At 40.2% G+C, this 24222-nt stretch overlaps 1 protein-coding gene across 1 annotated transcript; it reads left to right on the top strand.

Moving 5' to 3' along the window:
• The first annotated feature begins 935 nt into the window (after nucleotides 1–935).
• On the top strand, nucleotides 936–24222 carry LOC139730896 (5-aminolevulinate synthase, erythroid-specific, mitochondrial-like). Its single transcript, XM_071641773.1, has 10 exons — nucleotides 936–1363; nucleotides 8396–8539; nucleotides 12768–12878; nucleotides 13997–14228; nucleotides 14711–14895; nucleotides 17034–17213; nucleotides 19946–20110; nucleotides 20783–20922; nucleotides 21659–21787; nucleotides 22644–24222. Exons 1-10 carry the CDS (start codon nucleotides 1195–1197, stop codon nucleotides 22989–22991), a joined length of 1803 nt encoding a protein of 600 aa, XP_071497874.1. The 5' UTR covers nucleotides 936–1194; the 3' UTR covers nucleotides 22992–24222.

Here is a 24222-nt window from a genome sequence, read left to right as displayed (position 1 = left end):
AGTGCTTCTAAACAGTCAATGAAAACGCAAAGGGCACTTCCTGACCTGATTTACTTTTTCTTTCACTAGAGTACAAAATTCAAGAGTACAGGATACTAGGCCAACAAATTGTACATGAAGGCAAGCAGGTGTGAATGAAATTTCAGTTTTCATGGTCAAGAAAATGAATTGTGCTATGCCTGTTACTATCTGTGCCAGGATCATTGATTCTCACATGTCCAGAATATGGTAGATTGCTCCATGTCATAATGAAACATAAATGTATAGAAGGAACATACAGTACACACTAGTGTAGCTTCTTTTTTTGCGTAGAAACGTGTAAAAAATTGTTCCCTGTACAGCCACTACGTGTACAGTGTACTTTTGTACATTTACCATCAAAGCTGTAGGCCTGCAACTACATTTTGATTATTTAGCAGTTCTGAAGCAAACATTCTGCAAGATATTTGACTGCATTTAGAAGTCTGCCAAAATACTGTTTTTTTTTTTTTTTTTTTTTTTTTCAGGTAAAGAGTTCAGAATGCAGACAAACAAGGAAATAGCAGCAGTATGCCCATTTGGGCTTACCCATGCAGAACTTCCTCTTTGTCAGACAGTCTCAATAGGAATGCATGGCCTTTGTAGGCTTTGTGAATCTGAGTAACAAACATCCTGGATTATTGAAAAAGGCCAATGCTAAACTGATCTATTGTGTATGTAGTAAATTAAAAGTCCTTCCCACTTGAATAGTGACGATGCATTTTTAGAGCCTGCTATCAGGGCTGCAAGTCACTGGACATACAAATTTTGTATGTTGTACATGTACAGGTTGTAACCCATACTTCTCTGACCATGGTAAAAAAAACAGTGTTTACAGTAGGCCTTACATGTATTGTAAACAGACCAGCAAAAACAGCTCAAATAGCACTGTGTTTAAATGATGATTTTCACAATATTTTATTCTCATGGAGTTCTTTCTATCCTACTCTGTTTGCAGGAATTTTTGATGTCTGCATGCCGAAAATACATTTGTAACACTGCCATCTCAGAACCACTGAACACAGCAGCCTTCTCAGGACCAAGACGTCATTCCTGTATCAGCATCATCACCCTCTCAACATTGCCACTCTTCCAACCTCTTGCCAAAGCGAGTGAGCTCTCTGTAAAGCCCTCTGCAACCCCCCCCCCCTTCCCTCACTACTCTGACCAACAACGATGGCACACATTGCCCGACTCAGATGCCCCTTCCTGACGCACCTCCCCACGGGGTACGCCAAGCGTGCCGGCACCGCGCTCTTCTCCTACGCCGAGAAGTGTCCGGTCATGACTCAGCTGCTGTCTCGACACGCATCCACCAACCAGCAGGACTCGGAGAGCAGCAAAGGTAAGGAGGCCAAGAACTAGATGGTATTTTCAAGTGTTTCCTCTTGTAAATGCAGGCATCTATTAAAAGTGTCTAAAACAGGATAAGCATGAGGTTCTGCATGTTTGCACATGTGTACAGTGTATGTACATGAAAGTTCACATACAATGTACATGTACCAGGTACAGTGACAAATTGGATATCTGTATAAGAAAAAAAAGTTTTCAAGTGATTTACACCAGGCACTCCACTGCAGACTTGTCTTTCATTCAGCTCAAACAGTTTTAAGTTTATGGACAAATTCTTAGTGGGTTTCTCAATCTTTGCTTTGGGCCAATATATTATAGTCTTTCTTGTGTCATAATCAGCAATGACAGAGTTTCCTCTTTTCTCTTTGTTTGATTAGGGATTATTTCCAAGTTTAACTCACTGAGAATACAAATGTAGTTCCAAAGTTATCTGGAATGATTAGATGCAGATGTTGTACACAGAAATAGCACAGCCAGGAAGAATGTACATTGTAGACTGATTTTGAGCTCAGTTTAAATACCAATAGTTATGTTCAGACGGCAGGCCCTAACCTTGAGGTTTAGCTCTTGCCCCCTAACTACGACGTGTGTCTACACGACGAATCTTAACCTCGAGGTTACGAAACCTCGAGGTTAAGCTTCTGCCCCCCCCCCCCCCCCCCCCCCCCCCCCGTAACTACGAGTGGGTCCCACTCGATGTTAAAACCACAAAAGCGGAAGTTTCAGCCCACACTGCTAACAAGGCGTCTATTTATTCTATAGTCCAACCCTGTCGGACTCACTTACACTGCAGAGATAGCACTGCACTGATGACTTTATGCCTTTATGAAGATATTCGTCGAAAACATTTTTTTTTAGCGTCGGAGAAGAATATAGAATACAGTAGCGAGTTTGACGTGTTCAGTTTCAGAGATCAAGCGCATGGGAAGAAAAGATGATGTTGTTGTGTCGTGCGTCATAGGTTTTTCACGTGTAGTGTATTTGTGGTGTACGTTTGGGAGGTTGACCCGGAAGCAGAGGGAAATTGTGGGGGCTGGAGTTTACGGCGAGGTCACTCTTAACTTCGAGTTCGTTGTTTTTTGTGTCCACACGGTGCTTAACTACGAGTGGGGACCCCCCGTGGCTCGTGGTTAGAGCGCTAACCATAAGATTTCTCGTGGCTCGAAACATCGAGCAAACCTCGAGGTTTGCTAACTACGAGTGCGTCTTCACGGTCCCTAACTACAAGCTCTAACCTCGAAGTTTCCTAACTTCGAGGTTAAGGGCTCCCGTCTGAACGTAACTAATGCCTTTCATCTTATCACTTACGTGTAGATATGTACAAATGCACACCAGGCAAATTACGTCACGCTGAAAAGCCTTTTCGTTGATACCCCAACTACTTTGGAATGTTTGCTCAAGATTCACATTTAGATACTTTTTTGTAGGTCACAAGTGTGCATTAGGGAGGATTGACCACAAAGTATAAAACTGAATAGGGGAATATTTGGTGTTCTTTACGTGCATGTCAATAGCTATGGCAATTTGTCAATCAGTTGCCATAAATGGTAGGAGAGTTCATGAGGAAGTTCTACTTTTTGTTCTTCTCTCACTCCACATGGACTGTTAATAGTTGGTTTAAAAAAAATGCTGAAACATCGTGAGAAAATCTTTTCACACTTGTATGAAAGATAACATTGATTTTTTTTTTTCAACACTAACTGAGGAAATGAGGTTGCACCTGTTTGCAAGTGAACTTTGGAGGTACAGTAGAAATCTGCCACAGGGAAACTACAGTAGACTTCCTCACAAAGATCAATAGTCATTCAGTCTCACACAGGACCACAGGGTGTGATGAATCAAGGCGTAGCCACCTGATTGGCCATTGGATTTGGGTGCCTCTGTACCAGGAAGCAAGTGCTGTGAAAATTGTCAATTCATTGTGTGATATTCAACGTTCTGTGCTTTGATGCCAGAAACACCCATTTTCCCAGAGACATAATGGCAAGCCATTGTGCATCAATTGTACAATGCACAAAATGTGTGCTTTTTTTTTTCTGTTTGCATAGTTGTACAAACATAAAATTTGCAGGTCCTTTTTTTTTTAGTTAGAGAGAGAGAGAGTTACACAAGAGTAGCAATAAAAATTTCGAAAGAGAGGCACTACACTGTATGTGCGTGAACAAATTTGCATTGTATTGTATACAGCAAGGCACTCTACATAATAAAACAGTAGTTCTTAATGTTATAATAGCTTCTCCTTTCTGATGTTTGAAAAGAATAGATAACTGATTTATATTTCTGAGTTTCTCAAGGGGGTGATTTTTATGTCAACAACCACATGTAGAGTTAAGAGTCCTGCTAAAGTATCTACAACTGTACATGTATGATGTATTGATCACTGAAACCAAGTGTACAATGTATTATGATATGCACAAGCTTTATGTTGTAAAGTGTGTCATGTATATTAACGGTGTACACAATACCAGGCACATACAATATTTGATTGTCCCAAATGCAGTAAAAGTATTCATTTGATCGTAAATTGTGCTACTGTGTCTGCATGTTTTGCATGTTTGGTGATACTTATCACACTTTTTACTATAGCAGTGTCACATACAATTTTTGTACTCTGTATACACAGGTACATGTACATTATGTGTGTTGTACACTTCTGTACACCATGTGTAATATCCCATTTCTCAAACACTTGTCAGGTTGCGTACAATTATACAATATGATGATGATGATGATCCACAGCATTTGTATGGCGCCATATATCTGTCACAGAAACATTCAAAGGCGCAGACTCCTCCAAGACAGTTAGCAATTAAATGTCTGGTGAAAAATGTGAGTCTTGAGTGAGGCTTTGAAGTGATCCAGTTTGTCAATTTCACGGAGGAAAGATGGGAGGGAGTTCCATAGGCGAGGAGCAATAGAGGAAAACGCCCGGTCTCCGTATCCCTTGAGATGTGTGATGGGCACCTGGAGAGTGAGGCCAGATGAACGAAGGCCAGGGCGAGACTGCCGTCGCTCAATTAGGGAAGACAGGTATCCTGGGGCCAGACCATGAATGGCCTTAAAAGTGAGAAGTAAGATCTTGAAATCAATTCTGTTCTTGATGGGAAGCCAATGCAGCTCAGCCAGGACAGGGGTAATGTGATCATACTTCCTCAGCCCGGTGAGCAAGCGTGCTGCTGCATTCTGTACTGCTTGAAGTCTGTTCAAGGTTGCAGATGGAAGGCCAGCTAGGAGGCTGTTACAAAAATCCAGTCTTGATGTTATGAGTGAATGAATGATGCTTTCTGCTGCTATCCTTGTAAGCAGAGGTCTAATAGCTGCGATGCTACGAAGCTGGAAGTAAGCAGTCTGGCATACCTGCGAAACATGCCTATCCATCCTCATAGACTGGTCAAAGTAGACCCCAAGGTTACGGACGTTATCTGCAGGAGAGACAGACACATCACCGACCTGAAAATCCATGGAGACGATCTTGTTTCTCATTTGTGGAGAAGAAATGATGAGGCATTCAGTCTTGTCGTCATTGAGTTTCATGAAGTTCTTCACCATCCATTGTCGGATATCTGACAGGCATTCAGTCATCCTCGTAGCTGCTGCTGTTTCTTCAGCTGCCACTCTTGGATCGAATGTCACATAAAGTTGAGTGTCATCTGCATAGAAGTGGGGTTCTAAACCATGCTGACGTGCTATGTTCCCAAGGGGGGAAGTGTATAGTGTAAAGAGTAATGGTCCGAGGACTGAACCTTGTGGGATGCCACAGGTCAGGAAGGCCTGCTCTGACAGAGTTCCATTGATGTTCACAGACTGTCTTCGGCAATGGAGATAAGATCTGAACCATTGAAGGGCAGTGGCGCCAACTTTGAAATCCTGCTGCAGCCTGTGAATGAGGACTTTGTGATCAATTGTGTCAAATGCAGCTGACAAATCCAAGAGAAGTACCATGGCTGCTTTCTTGTTGTCAACTGCTCGCAAGATGTCATCAGCTATTTTCAGAAGGGCTGTCTCTACGCTGTGGTGTCTCTTATAAGCAGACTGCATCGGCTCATAGAGTTTGCAGACCTGGAGATGTGACATTAGTCTTTTGGCAACTACTTTCTCGAGGACTTTGGCAAGGAATGGCAAGTTAGATATAGGTCGGTAGCTGCTCATCTTATCCGGATCTAAGGGTGTCTTCTTGAGTACAGGAGTGACATGGGCGAGCTTCAGCTCATCTGGAAACATTCCTTCCTGTAAGGAAGCATTGATTATCCTGGAGATAGGAACGGCCATTAGTTCATAACTCTCTTTCACAATTGAGGTTGGGATTGGATCCAGGGAGCATGACTTGGCAGGAGAGCTGCGGATAACACTCTGTATTTCTGCTGGAGTTGTGGGCGCGAGTGTAGTAAGATGTTCATCACTTGAGGTTGTATCACTGTCTGACTCTGGCTCTACAGTAAGAGACATGTTCGACTGTAGATTGCATCTTATAGACTCAATCTTACCAATAAAGTACCTTGAGAATTTAGAGGCTACACGACCAGGAGAGAAATGATGCCCTAGTGCCACAGCTGATTCTGTCTTTCTGTACAGAAGCTTGTTGATGATGGCATAGAGTGCTTTTTGGTCAGATCCACAATCAACTATTAGTTTATTGTAGTAGGCAGCTTTGGCACACATGAACAACTGCTTGACTCGATTTCTCTGCTCTTTGAAGAGTTGTTTATCAGATGGGGCACGAGTTTGCCTCCATCGGCGTTCAAGCTGTCGCCGCGTGCGTTTTGCAGTAGCGATAACCTCACTGTACCAGGGGACAGCCGGCTGTTCCACAACTACACATGTCTTTTCAGGAGCATGTTTGTCCAACAATTCCCTGAGAACCACATTATACTGATGGACTGAGTCATTCACGGCACCACAGGTGTTAGAGAACAGACCGGAATGTTTCAGGTCAAACCTAAGCTGAGTCGAATCAATAGTCTTCAACTTGCGGTAGGTGATCTTCTTCTTCACAGGCTTGGGTTTCTCGAGTTGGAGGAGACAGTGGACAGAGCTGTGATCTGATATCGAGTCCTGGATACATACTGAATTTATGCCTTCCACATCAATATGGGTGATGATCAGATCTAAAATGTGACCTGACTCGTGAGTAGGCTCATCCACAATCTGCTGCAGATTATGATCTAGGAGAAGTCTCTGGAAAGCTTTAGTGTCAAATGTTGGATTGTTTGTTTTCCCAGTGGATGTTAAAGTCACCAAGAATGAACAATTTCCCAGTGAACAAGGAATGTCTATCTAACAAAACTGAGAACTCATGGATGAACTCAGTAAACGTACAACAGTTCTTACGTGATGGTGGTGGACGGTAAACCACAATTACCTTAATCCTTGCAGTACCATGTGACAAATCAGTTTCCATAAACTCAAATGATTTAGGTTGAATGTTGGTTCTTACTGCTTTTGAGCACAGACTTGATTTGTACAAAAGACCTACACCTCCACCCCTGCGATACTTCCGAGGGACATGAAGCAGTCTGTATCCAGAAGGAGTTACTCTCGCTGCGCTCTGGGGCTCGCCTGACTTGAACCAAGTTTCAGTCAATGCTAGAACATCAATATCATGGTCTATCAGATGATCCTTAATTAAATCAGATTTATTGCATGCTGATTGACAGTTAATCAGACCAAGAGTAAAGAGAGCATGCACAACTACAGGAAGAGTTGAACTCTCACTCTCAATAATCTGCTTCTTCTTACCACCACGGCAGCCCCTGTGACCATTGCGCCTCTTGTGTATTCCCAAGGTCTTCAATTTTCCATAAGTAGAAGCAGCTAACATGCGTTGGTTAAAGCTCATACCATTCCATATTGACTTCAGTTCACTTGTGCTGTACTGAATAAGTGGCATTCCTGGGGAGAGTCCACTCTGGCAGAGCTATTGACATTGGTGGTACTAAGAAGAAGCTACACAATGGACACTGCATGTCATCCTATTGTGTGTGATTCCGGTTGGTTGCACAGAAGAAGCACCCAGCTAAAGCCCATGAACTTCAGAACAAGACATGAAGAAGTACATATGGGACAGGCAGGCAAGTAAAAGTGAAATAGGACCACAAGCTGAGAAATTGACTCTACAATTTCTGAGGAGATGAAATTCCATATCAATCAGATAGATGTCCAGTGGTATCCAGGTATCAAACTGGTCAACTAGAAGCACTCACAAACTCACAAATCACAGCAGACAATGCAAAAAGCCAACAAATTGGAGGAGTCAAAAGAGGGGTCGCCAGCAAGGGCGCACACACTACAAAATATGGCATCAAGGATCCTGTATTGTATGCAATTGCACATGTACAATTGTACAAATGATACATACAACTGTACTTGCACAGCAAAATCTGTACTTTTTCAGAGACTCCAACTCTCCCGTTTTCGACGGGAGATTTCCCGCCGAAAGCCTATTTTTGCACAATCTCCCGTTCTCCCGTTTGAGATTTGATTTCTCCCGCCCTGGCTCTGTGTCTCCCGGTGGAAAGGATTTCTTACTTATTTCTATCGTATGTTGAAAAAATAAACCTTAGATAGCACCAGAGAACATTTAGAATCCTAGGAACTTCGCACTTCGCACACGTCAACTTGGAGTCTCCCGTTTGCTAGGGGTTTCCGGCGGGAGAATCTCCAGATCAGAAGGTGCTTGGGATTGGAGTCTCTGCTTTTTGTTACATACATGTAAACACAGGGGAAAAAAAATCATATTTCAAAGATGTATTTATACTATCAAATATATCAAATGTGCCAGTTACTTTTTCCCCACATTGAAAGTAAAGAGTATGATATCATAAAGTGCTGCGGAAATATTCAGTTCCCATACACGTAGATTGTGTCTAACTCTACATGTACAGCTGTACCACAAGTACAGTATTTGAACAAAGAGATGTACTGTATGCAAAAGTCAAAGTCCAGGAGGCATCAGGTGATGTGCACATGAGAAACTCACATTTACAGAGTACTGTTATTTCTATTCTTGTCAATGTAATTTGCATAGATGAAGGCGAGAAGCCAGCAGCAGCATCTGTCAGGAAGTGCCCCTTCCTGGCCCAGATGGAAAGCATGAAGAAGTTCTCTCCCGTCGTTGACACCGATATCATCAACGCGCGCTCTGAGTCTCCTCCCAAAGATCTCAGGAATGGTAAGCTCCTATGTACGTCTTGCAGAGAGAGTTGATTGTGATATAATCATGAGCCCTTTTTCAAAGATTGAATGTTAGAAAGGAGGGGGGGGGGGACAAATCAGTCATGTTTTCAAATGTTGATTTTTTATATGATGTTACAAATTGTGTACATTGAATTCATTGTAGATGGTAGAAGTTCTGGTATATCAGTGTGGAAATTATCAATGAATCAGATTTTAGGAGGTCAGTACAAAAGCATTCAAAGAAGATATACACTGTAAGGGTGCATTGCTCCTTGACCCTGCCAGGAACAGGTGTACATTGAAGACAGAGACCCCCTCCCAACCCCCCCCCCCCCCCTTAGCCCTTTAGAAAATACAAAAAGGGTACTCTGCAACCCTGGCTACAATTGTACATCAATACATAATAACCATTGACAATGGGAGAACTTTTCAGGTGTTGTGATTATGCAGCCACTAAGGTGTGCAGGCCCTGCCAAATATTAGTGTTTGCTGCAATGTACATATATACATATACATGTATGTACATGTAGACCCCACAGTCCTTTTCTAATTTCTTCATTGTCCCCCACGTTATGAAGACATACAAATTGTAGTGTATGCCCCGAATGGAAAATAAGGCCAGGGTACAGTAGATATGATGAAGCCATGACATCATCGCTGTATTCTTCATCTTTCTAAATAGGGTCATGTGTGTGCTCTACACATGAACAATGTACATGTATGCATTCCTGTGGGTGTGTGTGTCCTCTAAAATGATTGGCAAATACTATAAAGAACACCATGTACACCGACAAATATTTGCAGTGTATATAGATCAGGATTTACAATAATTTCTTTTACTGCTGTTAGGACATTCCCTGTAAATACATATTTGCCTGTCAGTTTGAAGTACAGCTGTAGAAGGTTTGTGCCAAAATTTGTTAAAGCTGCTGATAATAAAGGTTCCCTGCACTGTACGATACAGTCTGCAATGTCTGTAGGATAATGAAATTGCCTCGCACCGATTTCCATACCAGGGTCACTTATCAGGTTATCATTAGGCACATAAGCAAATCATCCAACATTCAATAACGTTGATAAGGAGGGAAAAGGTTTCTCACCTCAATCGGATCATTGGCTGAGGGACTGCATATACACTAACTCTGAACTGATAAGGCAAGAAAGGTTTCTCACCTTGTCATTTGCGGATCTTTACATTGGAACTAGAACTTGGATCATCCCCTGTTGAGGTTTAAATTGCTGAATAAACATGTCATTTACAATGTACAGTGTATGTGTTAATTGCAATACAATGTACAGTGCAGTCTGCAATGTACAATTTTGTACATGTAGCTGTAGACTAAACAAACCTCACACCAATTTCCATGGTGGGGCGACTGTTCAGGTTATCATCGGGCACATGAGCAAACGTTCTGACACTTTATAACTTTGACAAGGGTAGAAAAGATTATGATCTGCATACATATGCTTATTGTTTCCAAAATTTCAATTCAGTGGGCTGTTTTGACATGGGGGGAGGGGGGCAGGTGCAATGTGCACAGAAATGGCAAATATTTATTTTGTGATTTTAAACCTTGACGCAGGATGCTGAAAGTTCTATTAATTTGCAATGTAATCAACAAATGACGGGGAGAGAAACTCTCTTTTTTTCCATCAGTTTAGAGTTATGCAGTCCCACAGTCGATGATCCTCTTGAGGTGGAAAATCTGCTACTGTATTCAGGAATTCCCACACAGCTTCTATGAATGGAAAGTACTTGAAGTGGATGCTGTTAGCAATTTTCAATCTGTTAACAAATTGTTCAAAGCCCTAACTTTCAAATTTATAACCCTTTGAGGACAGAGTGATTTTGCTACAGCACGCATTTCCCATAGACCCCTGCCCGAGTACACTTGGGACTCGTCCTCAACGGGTTACAAATAGTGAAAACGAAAAGGAATGCCATCTGTAAGCCGTAAGGTGCTTGCTACTTGAGCTGCTCAGTTTTCATTGTGAAAAAAAAAACCACCACCAAATACTGTACGCAGGTGTACACATCCCAAATTTAACCCTATTACACTGTGTACACAGTATGTTCAAATGTTCTATTATACAGTGTACACATGTGCAGGTACTCTACCCATACATGTAATATCATGAGTGTAACATTTATTGATATCATGTTGTATGAATATTCCACATAATTGCAGTTCTGCAGTATTACAGTATAATGCATTAGATTGTGAGTAGACATGTATGGAATATTACAGCATACAGATTACAATACACTGCATGTACACAGTAGTTAATTTTATGTACCTGGTACAGTATCCAAGTATAACACATAATGTAGTAAGGTGGAAATGCTTGGAGTGATGCGCCATGACCAACATGGTGCCAGAAACTCCTACCGTGGTACCTGGTACTATAAATACAAGGCTGTACGTACCTGGTACAACATGAATATTCTATGATATTATTACTAATGTCCTAGGGAAGACTTTGCACCTCCCACATGCTGTATTTTCCTGAGAATTGTCGGTCATGTGCAAATAGCAGGTACTCATGTTACCAGGCGCAGGTGCTTCTCTCTGACCCTGCAGTGTCAAATCATCCCCTGTGACCTTTTCCGCAATTTGTGTGCACAGTGTCAACTTCTAATGGTTGACAGTGTATGGCTTGCCATCCCAGTAATGAGTCCCAGTGCTCTCCTTTGGCCTTTAAAGGGATGGTATTATACAGGGTACATTAGTTGAGGTGATGATTCAGCTTTTAACATTTTGCGAGATATTTAAAAAACACTGTATACCGAGCATACAATGCTATCATAAAAGGGAATTGAAAGTTTATTTGATGAAAATCGGTTTTGAAATGACACGGGATATCCAAAGACAAGGTAAAAAGGATCCTAATAAAAGTCATGGCCTGTCACATTTTATTTGGATATCTCAGCCTTATCAAGACCAATTTTCATCAAATAAACTGAATTCCTCTAAGAATTACACGTTCTTTCGTACATGTATGTACAATGTATTTCATAAGAGGTTGTCATCTCTCAAACACACTCACACACACACACACTCACACACACATACACACATAAAGTTGGAAACCTGCAGCCCCATCTAAACCAAAACAGTACCATCCCTTTAAACAGACTCATTCTTGTGATTTATAGTGTGGGTACAATAGTGGCAGGTTAGAGCTGTTCTACTTCAGTAACCTTGTTTGTGTAGTGTAGTCAAAGCAAGACAGGCTAAAAGCAAAACATACATGTAGTTTATACATTGTAGTTCTGCAACATAACTCTGAATGCTCGGCTTATTCACATACGTTTAGCTGTTATTAAAATACACACTTGAGGGTACATGTATGCACATACACATTACATTATGAGACATTCTAATTATTTGCCTTGAATTAAATGTACCGTATGCATGGTACAAACCATTATGGCATTAATGGATGAGTTAATTACCATCAATCTTGTGACCAGTTTCCTGGCAATTATACTTCATATCAGAAATGACTGGAATCCAAAACCAGGTTGGGGTTACACTATACATGTAGGCCTATGTGTACATGTAGTACACTGCATCACAGTCATTATGTCAGTAATGGCTTCTTCACACAATATTTTCTTCATAAACATGTACATCATCTAGTGCCAAGTGGTACTTCCTTGGTAAACAGTGAAGGCCCATATTGACAATTATGTACATGCTTCTTTATAAATGTACATGCAGTGCTTTTTCCTTCAGCAAGCGTGGATCAATGACAGACATACACGATGTATGTACCTGATAAATGAAAAATGACCATGTGAATTACGTGCATTTAGTTTTTCTAAAAGGAGAACGGTGCTGTAGAATGTGCTGTTTCTCTTTTTATACAGTGTGGTAACTAGAGGAAATGATGCCAAGTGTCATACTTTTCCCTGTGAAGTCCATGGAGCCATTCAAGGATATTGTCATCCCAATACAATAATACGGAAGTGAGAAAAGAAAGGAAAATATGAAAGGCCACACGTTGTTGTTTTGGTCCACAGATTTCTCTTTCCTTTTGAATTTGTTATTTTGTCTCTCTCTTTTTCTTTTTCTTATGGGGGGGGGGGGTGAAAAGAGCCACAAGCTTGTAATGCTGCAGCCCCCATTACCCCTCCCCCTTTAATTTGTCTTTCTTCAGTGAGGTAAGTTGATGTAAAAATGCTTATCTCTGCATAATATTTCATTTTTGGTGCACAGGCGTGGAAGAAGTGACAGCCTGCGTTAGCGATGCAGTGTTTGTCTCTCCAAAACAACAACCCCAGCCGGAGCCCAAGCCTAAGCCACTCAATAAAGAAGACTTTGTCACAGGTAGGGTGTATGTTGACAGGTGCATTGAAAGTAGAATTTATGTACTGTACAGTTGAATCATTTTGGGGACTAATGTCTGAGATTTATGTTTACTGTCAAGCATTTAATCGTTGGGAATTTACCTAAAGCCCTCACTCAATCATATATTGGAGTATTGAGGGTCAACCTCTTTGAGGTCATCTTGCTCTTGTAATGCACAGCGCACAGAGCATCACTGGATGAGATTAAGCATGTGAATAGACCTAAACTTCAAAGCGTCTTTTCTCAGCAACACTTTCCAAGAGGATGTGCTTCCTACATGTATTTATTATTTAGATAGGCTCGGAGAGTCCATTTAAATTGAGTGTTATGTCATTTAAAAGATTACAGTCTCTTTTTTTTTTCAGAATTTGCTCATATATGTTATTGAGAATCATGTTTGGCGATGTTTCAGTGGTTATTGTTATGTGATGCAGGGTCACATAATTACAAAGATTATATCCATGGCATGATATTTCTTGTGCTATCAATTGCACTTCTAGTAAAGATAGGCCATTTTGTTTGCATTTTCTCTTGTCATTATTGATTTGTTTGATTTGTTGAGTCCAATTAATATCAGGTGCAGTCCTAAGGTACATGCTTGCTTTCGTAATTCTTGCATCTGTTGGTGGAGTATGCACAATTTTCAGAAAATGTGGACGCAAATGTTGTTTGTACTTCTGCAGACCTAAAAAAGTAGGCGTCCATGGTTGACAAGCAGTCATAAATCATTTTAGGTTTACACTTGATAATGAGAATGAATTACTGCAGAGTGCAAGTGATACTAGCAGTCAAGTGGAGGGCATTTCATCAAGTGATTGTCGAGTGATTTTCACTGACAGATTGGCTCTAGTGTGATCAAATGCAAGGATTTCAGTGGCTTCGAACAGTTGTCAGTGACTGACAGGTTTCATGAAATACTGCCAAGATGTCAGATGGTGAGATTGTATGGAGTATGGATTGTCTCTTTAACCTTTTCATTGTCCATTTCTTTGGACAGCGTGCACAAGGCTATGGAGTTTTTTGTGCCAGTCAACACTCAAAGCATGCAAAGGGTTAAAGGTGACATTGTATTTTCATGATGTACTTGGTGTCCACAGAGAAGGGACAATTCAACTACACCAAGTGCTTCAAGAGCCTCGTCAATGCCAAGAAGCAGGACCACACCTACCGCGTCTTCAAGCGCGTCAACCGCGAAGCGGAGAGCTTCCCCTATGCCTACGATTACTCCGGGGAGCGCTTCCTCCATAACGATGGTCACCACGTGGCTGTGTGGTGTAGCAATGACTACCTGGGCATGAGTCGGCACCCGAAAGTGAAGCAGGCAGTGGCGTAAGTTTCTTGTATTTGTTTATCCAGGTTTGCTGAGGATGACCTAAAAGTCTGGCTCAGTGATGACTTGTGCATCTTATTGTTGCATACAAGAAGATCTTGCCAGAAAGGCTGAATCTGACAGTGTTGTTTAATTTCTCTTTATTATAGATGATATGTGGCAAGACATGGTGGTTCATTTGACTCTTTTTTATAACAGTTTAGATATAGATGAATGCTGTTGTTCATCACAAAACGTAAGATGAATAACAGTCTGTTAATCTAGAGTACATGGACAACTATACAAATTTACATGTGGACAAGTTGGCATGCACTGTAATGCATAATGATGAGCTAGGACAGTTAAAAAACTATGAATTTATCAACACTTTATAGAGTCAGTGGAAAAATAACTGCCAGCAGATACTTAACTGAAGTGTAAGAATGCAAAATGTGTATAAGCTCTTAATGGATTGTCATGCCATTGATTTCTGTCCACGCAGGGACACGATGGAAAAACACGGAACAGGCGCTGGTGGCACCCGGAACATCTCGGGAAACACTACGTTCCATGAGAACCTGGAGGCACGGCTGGCTAAACTCCACAATAAAGACTCCGGTCTTGTCTTCACCTCCTGCTATGTGGCCAATGACTCAACTCTCTTCACCCTTGCCAAGTCTTTGCCAGGTTAGTTATTTTTCTTTCTTTCTTTCTTTCTTTTTAAAGTCCAATTTGAATAATTTGTGTGCATTATGATTATTATATTTCCTTCTACGCAGGCAATGAGCGAGGAAGCAATTTTATTAGTTGCACCGAATGATGGCAGAAATTATTTTTTGTTTCCTTACAAAGGTAGTTTCATATTTAAGGAGTACAGCTAGTATCAACAGTATAATGTTATAATTCTTTGAGGATTGCAGTTGACTTCCCTTCAGAGTGTGCTGATAAAATGTGATATTTTCTCGAGAATTTGCCACATCATGGCCATTAAAGCACTTGGCATAGTAAGTGCTCTTCACTGAAATGAATAATAGAGGAACATTATTCCCTAAAATGCTGTTACACAATGTATGTGTTTGCACATTCTCAAAGTCTTTACTGGTACATTCATGATAGATATCATGAGTTAAAGGAATGAAAATTGGCCTGTCATATTATCAGTATTCAATATTAGACCAGTCTGCCAAAATGAACAAATGCAAGTGCATAACAAGGGATACTGCAAGCTCTCACACAGACTGCAATTACTGCTAACACAATGTATTACCTCATATTCCTCCCAGTGCGAAAGAATTTCTCATCTATCACCACCCCCAGGTCAAATGTCTAGCTGGCAATAACTCTCCAGTTGCTGTTTGTGGCTTTTCCCTTTCTTTCTTCTCAACGCCCCCCTCCTTTCTCTCTTTTGTTTTTCATCCCTCTGTCTTTTTATTACTTTGATTTATGGTTTCTCTAGATAAGAATTTCTCTTAAACATTCCTAGACACGATTCAGTTTATGTGCCTTGGCTACGTGTCCATGTTTCTCCCTCTCACAGTGTAATGGGTACAAGTGACATACGACCTGACCTGTCACGACTTCTAAACAATTCTTCCTTGGCACTCTGTCATGTTTAGCTTGTTTATTTTGAGTGTGTGAGCTGTATTGAACTAGTTTTATGGAAAGGATAGCCCTAGCCCCCCCCCCCCCCCCCCCCCAAGAAAAAGAAAAAGAAGACAAACAAATGAAAAACACACAACTAGGGGTGAAAGGTGATGGTATAGTGAGGAGCTGGTGGGTAAAAAGAATAACAAATAAAAGAACATTCAAAATAATAATGAAGTGTATTAGATCTCTTACACTCTACACAATACATTGCAGTTTTACCAAAGCCTTATAAAGGATAAGGCCACACAATATGTGGTCAAGAAATTATGAGTTTATCTCAAGTGTCATATACGGAGTTTAAAATTACGAGGAGATGTGATTTCATAGCATAGGAGTGAAACTGCACAGATGGAAATGTCATCCTCATTAAAGTAAACGAAACAGTGAATTCATATTTATAATGTCTATGTGGTAATTGTCCTTGATAAGATGCAAAGACTCATAACAAGCCATTGAAATTGAATGCGACTGTTTATAGGTAATATTGAACTTCTTAATGACCTTGTTAATCATTTATCTGTGATGGCGGTCGTTAAACTGTTCAGTCAAGTCTTAATTTGCCTCTATGCCATCCCATTCTCTGGCAAATGATTAATAATAATAAGGCTCTTTAAATCTCACCTACCCCCTCCCCCTTATACCTGTGGTTTATTCTTCCGTCTCATAATTCTTAGACATAGTCTAAAACTCACATGAAATTGCCTGAGTGCCACCTTTGTTTGAGTATGTTCTGCCTTTTGCATTGCTTAATGGTGCTAGTATGGTTAACAGGAGGAAATGATGTATTGCTTGCAATTTCCTGTGATATGATAATCTGTTTCAGTTCTTACGACATGCAGTTCTCTTGAAATGTTCGATGATTAGAAGTCCAAAATATTTGATAACTTTAGTTTCATACTTGGTTGCAACTTGCCCAGGGCAACTGATTGTCACTGTGAGGCAAGTAAAATGAATGGGCACTTGCTTTACTTGAAATATAGAGCCCATGCCCTAATGCCCAATTTGGAAAAGGGAGAAACATTTTTTTTTAATGCCCTGCCCACAATTCTGCCATCACATACCTAAATCAAGTATGTGTATACAAAGTAGCTCCAGTAATAATCATTTTCATTGCGTACTTGAATTTCGTCGATAACCCTTTTATTTTTTGCATTGTCTTGTTCTGCTGGCCTCTTCAGGTTGTGAGATCTACTCGGACGAGGGGAATCATGCCTCCATGATCCAAGGTATACGAAACAGTCGCGTGCCCAAGTTTATATTTCGGCACAACGACCCCGCGCACCTAGAGGAGCTCTTGAGCAAGTCGGACCCAACTGCACCCAAGATAGTTGCCTTTGAGACCGTCCATTCTATGACAGGTGAGCAAGTATTCACGTGTGTTAGATGACTTGATGTTAAGGGACCAGCAAATTTTGCGGGCTGTGGAATATGCACCTTATTGAAATGCATTTCTCTCATTCACTAATGTATGCATAGTTATGGACATTTTGTTTTTGATGACCTAGCGACACGCTGTTCCATCAATCTGTAATTGAATAATTTCAATACTTGGAATCCACTTTGCTACTGTTTCAGCTAAGCATCTGGCAAGCTTAACCAGTGATTTAATGTGTGCAAACACTTTGTCTTTATAAACTGGTCAATTGAGTTTAATACTGCACTGAGATTTTTGTTGGAAAAAAAGAAAAGAAATGTGCAATCAGTGGCATGTTTGGGGTGTATAATGAAAGCATAGAAATGAAACTGAATTACTGCATTGTTGTTGCTATGATTGCTATATTTTGAATTTTTGCCCATGGGAACTAGATATGGCTGTCTCTTAAAATTTACACAAAGTACAGTAGGTGATAAGCACAATCAGGGTATGCAATCATGACTTTCTCACTTTAAAAAATTGTAACTTCTAAAAGAATGCACCAACTGACTTAAAAATTCACATGCAGCATGCTAAGACATCAGTAATCACATGTGGTAAGACAATAGCTAATTTCTTCTCATTTACTGTTAATTATTAAAGGTTAATTACCAAAAAGTCCCCCAAAACCCACGTAATGCGTCAAAAAAAGCGTTTTACAACTTACGTAAAATCAAGATTTGAGGTCCATATTTTAAGTCTACCCCTATGTGTTTGGTATCAAATTAATGGATTTTTTCCTGGCATTGCTTGCATGCAATAAAAAACAGTGGTTCTTTCAGCTGGAGAAAGTTATAAGGTCTGAAGTCCCATCCTGGTAGGAGTGTAATGCTAGCTTATTTTTGTGACATTGTGACCTTTTAACCCATGCTGTACAGCTATACATGGAGAAACAGCTTATTTTTCTGCTTTTCCTGAAAGTACTGAAGACACACTACAATATGGTGCGCTGTTTGCCAATAAATGTTCAGCCAGTTTTGAGTTTTGAACCATTTTCAAATGCTGAGTAAAATAAGTGCAGCCGTTTTTCAGTATTTTCAGTGAGGTATATCCTAATTTGACTACTTTAAAGACTCTTTTCCCCTTATTGAATATCCTTGTTTTTTTAACCATGAATTGTACATATGTAGAAATCTATTGTGTGAAAATTTTAGCAAATTTGAGCAATAGGAACTTATTTTTTTATATTTTTACAAATTGCTGAGCATAAATAAGTGCGATACACACCCATGTTATACTGCATGAAGGTCATATGATAAGTGTTCAGTGTTCATATTTCAAAGCTTGTTCAATTTCTAAAGATATCATAAGCAAAAACATATTATTTTGGCTTGATATGTCATTGTTTGACTGTCACAGCTTGGATATCAACTCAAGTCATCATAAATCTCACATTCATTCTTCTATCTGTGTTTACAAATATGAGAATTGATCCAAACACTGTGCGCACATTCAAGGTCAAACTGTACAGATAATTTTTTGATGAAAAATATAATATCTTCCAAAGTACCAGCCCTAATTTCATAAAAATTTGTAATAATGGCCACTATATGTCTGTTACCTATTCCTGAAAGTTTCGCCTCTTCACTCTGTGGCAAAAGTGAAATATGATAAAATATGTAAAAGTGGTTTTATTTGAATTCAAAATAATGCCTACAAAATTGATCATCCATTTCGAGAAGTGAAAATATGAAATTCATTCATATTTTGTGATATGTCATGGCTATGTGCTGGTGGTGAATGAAAGAGATATTAGGAATATCTAACAGCATTATCAGATGAAAAAAACATTCTCCTTTTTTTAAATGAATTTTTCCAATATATTAGTCATTTCAATGTAATTCGACACCCCTAATTTAAATGCTAATTTATGCGCAGTTTAATGCAAAATTTTAACTCGTTCTATACATGAAATGAAAATTTGAACACTCAGCTACAACAAACAACAAAAAAAGCATTTTCACCTAGTTTTTTTCATTTTTGCCCTGTTACACAATTGCATACCCTGATTGTGCTATTGACCAGTACTCTCCGCATAATCGGGTAGGCTCGGGCAGAGCGTTTCTTACCCGATTTAGCGGAGTACCCGATTAACAGAAGAACACGTCTCATTCACAATTGACACACACAGTGTGTATGTACATGCATTGTACACTGCACCAAACACCTACACTGTATGCTTAACACTCGTGCTTGCACAGCACATTATACATACCTTGCACTTACTCAGTCACGAGCAATAATTTACACTCTTTTTATCACTCCCCAAATGGTCCATCTTCTTTGCAAATTAAGCAGAGAAGGCGATCAGCCGTGGAAAATTTGACATTCATGATTTCTTAAAGTGTTATATCTGCTATAAAATGTGGGTAGAAAGTAGATAACAATGAAATTTTTTACCCATTTCTGCAAAGAGGCAACCCGATTATTAGGTAATTTTAATGTTCATTGGAACTGATTTTGACATTACTACCCAATTAAACGGAGTACCCGTTTTAAGCGATACCCGATTACACGGAGAGTACTGTACTGGAACTCGTTGGCACCAGTGTTGGCTTCAAAATTACAAGAGCAGCAGGAAGAAACATATTATACTGTGAAATTGGCATTTATATGATGTAATCCGGTTCTCAGTAACCCTCTCTTCCTCTCCCTTGACCTACTGTCACTCTGCAGGAGCTATATGTCCCCTCAAGGAGCTGTGCGATGTTGCCCACAAGTATGGCGCCATCACCTTCGTGGATGAAGTCCATGCAGTGGGCCTGTATGGTCGCCACGGCGCCGGTGTCGGGGAACGCGATGGCTGCATGGATGACATCGATATCATATCCGGGACCCTGGGTAAGACTATGATTTTGCACTAAAGTTTGAAAGGTCCAGTGAAGATAGCCACATATAGCCTAGTACAATAGTTTGCGTTGTGTCTCCTACATGCAGATTTTATAGGTAACGTATGTGCATGAAATATGCTTCCTTCAGATGCACATATTGCATTTCACTACTGTCTTACCATCTACCAATTAAAAAAAAAAATAGTGGTGACGGGAACAGTGATTCAAATATGATCAGAAAATGCATCACATCTGAGATATAAAAAGTTTTACACATCATGGTTGTGTCAAAGATATGCACATAGCTAGCTATTTGTTCTATCAATTAAATTTTCAGTTTGCCTTACAGCAATTCATTGGGTATCAAAATCATGTCTTTGATTTGTCTGTAACTTTAGTATTTAAAAAAAAAAATCGTAAGAAATGTAGGTGCTGCAATGAAAGAGGAAAAAATGGATTTGTCTTCTAGAAACCCAGCTTTTGATTATGTATGATTGCAATCGTGCATTTAAATCGGCTAATACACTTTGGGATCACACAAGAGCACATCAAAAAAAAAGAAAAGATGCAAGCGCATTCACACCTGCAGAAGATTGCAAACTTTTAAAGGAGAAAAAAAACACACCTTTCTGTCATGAGATTAATTGTTAACGCAAATACTATTTTCTTCTTGATATGACAGGCAAGGCTTATGGCATGATAGGAGGCTACATTGCCGGGGATAGAGACCTTGTGGACATGGTGCGCAGCTATGCCGCAGGATTTATATTTACGACCTCCCTGCCACCCATGGTCTTGGCTGGAGCTCTTGCATCCATTGACGTAAGTTTATCTTTTCAGTGCCTTTTTCTCTGGCTCAGATTATGCAAATACTGAATATTTCATATGAGCTTTATTTTCCCGAATTTAAACAACTCGCCAAAATATCACCCTCTGGGTGCTAAATAGGAGAGCAGTGTACATATATGCAACATTGGCAGGCACTGGTTGCACTCAGATGTCCAGCTGACATTTGTATGTGCACACTACATGTCTGTATTCTAAGTACACACAAGCAGTATGATATTCGCATTCTGCATCGCGAATTCAACCACCTGCTAAATTTTCATACAACTCCAGATGCGCAAAATGTTATGCCCACAAAATATTTGGCATCTGCAGTAGTTACAGATGTATTGAATACTCTGCTGTCAGTTGGAAAGTCATGTTTTTTTTCTCTGTGCAAAAAGCAATGAGGGTGATTGTCAAAGGCTTGTATAGGATATTTGATGTATTAAAACAAGAATTCACATCCCACACACTCTTTGGCTTATACATTGATGCCAAGAAGCACTTGTGAGATAGACGTCTCAATGGCCTCGCAGGATAAGGCCTTCCCAAATGAAAAGTCATTTGATTGATCTTGACTTGACTAATAAAAGGAGCCATTTGCAAAAATCACTAGCGTACCCACCTTCATTTCTTGCACACAAATGCCGATGATCCAGTTAAACACTCACTGAAGGATTCACCCCTCCTCCATTTGACTATCTCTTTGTCCCTTCCTGTCCTGTTCCAGGTTCTTGCCAGCAAGGAAGGCATGGATCTGCGTCAGCGACACCAGGACATGGTGTCCCTGCTGCGAGGAAAGCTGATAGCTGCCGGACTGCCAGTCGTTCACTGCCCAAGCCACATCATACCTATACATGTGAGCATCAAAAGTTTCTCTTAATCTTTAATGTCACTATATTCTTCCTCATATTTTGTTTCTTTGTTTTCTCTGCCTTCTCACCATGGATGTAGGGAAATGATTTGCAATTGCTGCTTTTCGTAATCTCTTTTCTCTTTTTGTTTTTCTTGCCTTCCTTTATTTGTTTTCTTTTGGCCCTTTCTCTTCTGGTTATGCTATTCTTTCTCCATTTCTTTTTTCTTCATCAAATTTCGTTCCCCTCATATATAGCCATGATTTGACAGCACAAGTACCAATATAGCATGAATGATATTTCAGAAGTACTTTTGTTGTCTGTCAAGTTGTTGTATGAGCACTGAAAAACCAGGACATTTGGGGCATGAAAAATTTTGTGAATTAGATTCGACAGCCTTTTTCGCAGCTTGAAACTTGTTGCAGGCATCCTTTGCATCGTGTAGAGAAAAACTTCTTTGTGCTTTTGATTCTCACAAATCTTCACTTTTCGCAAAATTTGTGAAAGTTTCATGCACGAAAAAATTTCTCGTTTTACAGTTTGTATCAGCCAGATGTAATGATCGTCTAATCCAGTGTGAGAGAGCTGTGCCTCTTCATGACCTTTGGAGGGCCATCATCGATATCCTATTTTTTGTATGACAGTAAAGAAGTCTTGATCATGAAGAGCCACTTCTTTCTTTCAAGCTGCATCCTATGATATGTGCAGTTTTTTCTTACAGTGGCTGCAGTCAGTGGTGTTCAGAGCAGACTATGAGAACTTAGATAAAGGGAGGCTTGAAAATATTTCCACCATTCCCAGCTTATGTCCCTCTGTCCCATCTACTCTTCATTATGATTTTTGCTTCCCCATCCCGTGCAGGTGGGTAATCCCCAAGCCAACACCCGTGTAGCCAACTCACTCTTGGAGGACCATCACATCTACGTCCAGGCCATCAACCCTCCGACTGTACCGGCTGGGGAGGAGAAGCTGCGCGTTGCCCCGACCCCGTTCCACACCCCGGAGATGATGGACAAGTTTGTGGCCTCGCTGTCCCAGGTGTGGGCAGAGAGTGGGCTTCGCTTCAACCAGCCTGTCTGCCCCAAGGAGTGCGAGTTCTGCAAGAACCCGCAGAAGTTTGAGGAGCTGTCCGCACGCGAGCGCTCCCTTGCAAAGCAGCTGAGCTGTGGCCTGCGCCTTAACCAGGGGTTGACATGTATGAAAGCTTGAGGCCATGGGGGGCAAGGTACAGTTGAGTGGGCAGGAGTGGTGTAAAGGAGGTGTTCATCAGCATGGTCTTGCACAACAGTCGTATGAATACTTGGAACGTATGCCCTCACAGATACTTAAAGAAGTTTGTTTGAAAGCTGAAGAAATGAAGAGATTATAAAGAATAGTTTGTTGCTAGGAATCCGTAAGTACGTTTCGCATGCAAACCCAGGCATTGCCTGCTCGCGTTACCTGAATCTTATTCCTTTCCCTTCATCTCATCAGCTTTCAACTCTCTGTGGGTATATGTTGCCATGTAATCACTAGCATTTCCTTTTATCTGTCGGGGTAAGTGATGAATATCTTGTCATGTGCCTGTGATAAGGACCCATGTGCACACATAATGGGTCTGTGATCTCTTGTGTTGTAGACACTTGACAGCCCTTTACACCATAAAAACACTCAACTGTACCATGTGTGAGAGAGGAAGGAGTACCTCCGAAGGTCACTGAAAGAAAGCCAGTTCTAGAATCATGCTCTATGAGTTAATCATAAACTATCCCTTATAAAACAGTAGGGAGAACATCTATCTTTTCAAAAGTTCCTTTTCGTCTCCTCTCTTTTATTATGCTCTAAGTTTTCCTACAATGGCATCAGAATTTAATGTTCATAATGAATTGTTTTGGAGGGAAAATGAGATGATTTAGGCATTTATCAAGAGGCATTCTTTTTTCAGACAGGTGGCTACAATGCATGAATATCTGTATTATTTCATACATTTTACTGTCCTAAAGGCTTTCATTAACCATCATCTTGACATGAAATTGAAAATGATTTGATGAAATTCATCTCTGCATCAATCATAGATATACTTACAAGATGACTACAAATCTTTTATATGATATTTTATATGATATTTAGCTTCTTTACGTGCCAGCCTGTCCCGTCTTTTAGTTTTGGCAAGAACGCCAGTCACATTTGCTGTTTTTGGAAGTCTATTACTATGCATTTGTTTTCCTCCCTCTTTCAAAATTGAAAATGTGTCTGAAATGTTGACTGTAAAGATGAAAATCAGGCCAAACTGGGCCAAAGAAAACACCTCATGGATCACATCTATTTGCGTATTTTAAGGTTCTGAGCGTGATTCTAGAACGGAACGGTCTTTTGAAAATGATGATTTGAAAAAGAAGATAATGGATAAAACAAACAAAACAAACATTGAAAAAAAAAATCCCATCTAAGAAAAGAAATA

Source organism: Diadema antillarum, unplaced genomic scaffold (genome assembly GCF_040938485.1).
Source record: "Diadema antillarum isolate AM-2024a unplaced genomic scaffold, OU_Dant_1.0 seq00000341_RagTag, whole genome shotgun sequence".
NCBI lineage: Eukaryota > Metazoa > Echinodermata > Echinoidea > Diadematoida > Diadematidae > Diadema > Diadema antillarum.
Note: the sequence above shows the minus strand (reverse complement) of the source record. Positions and strands in the feature narration are given on the sequence as shown.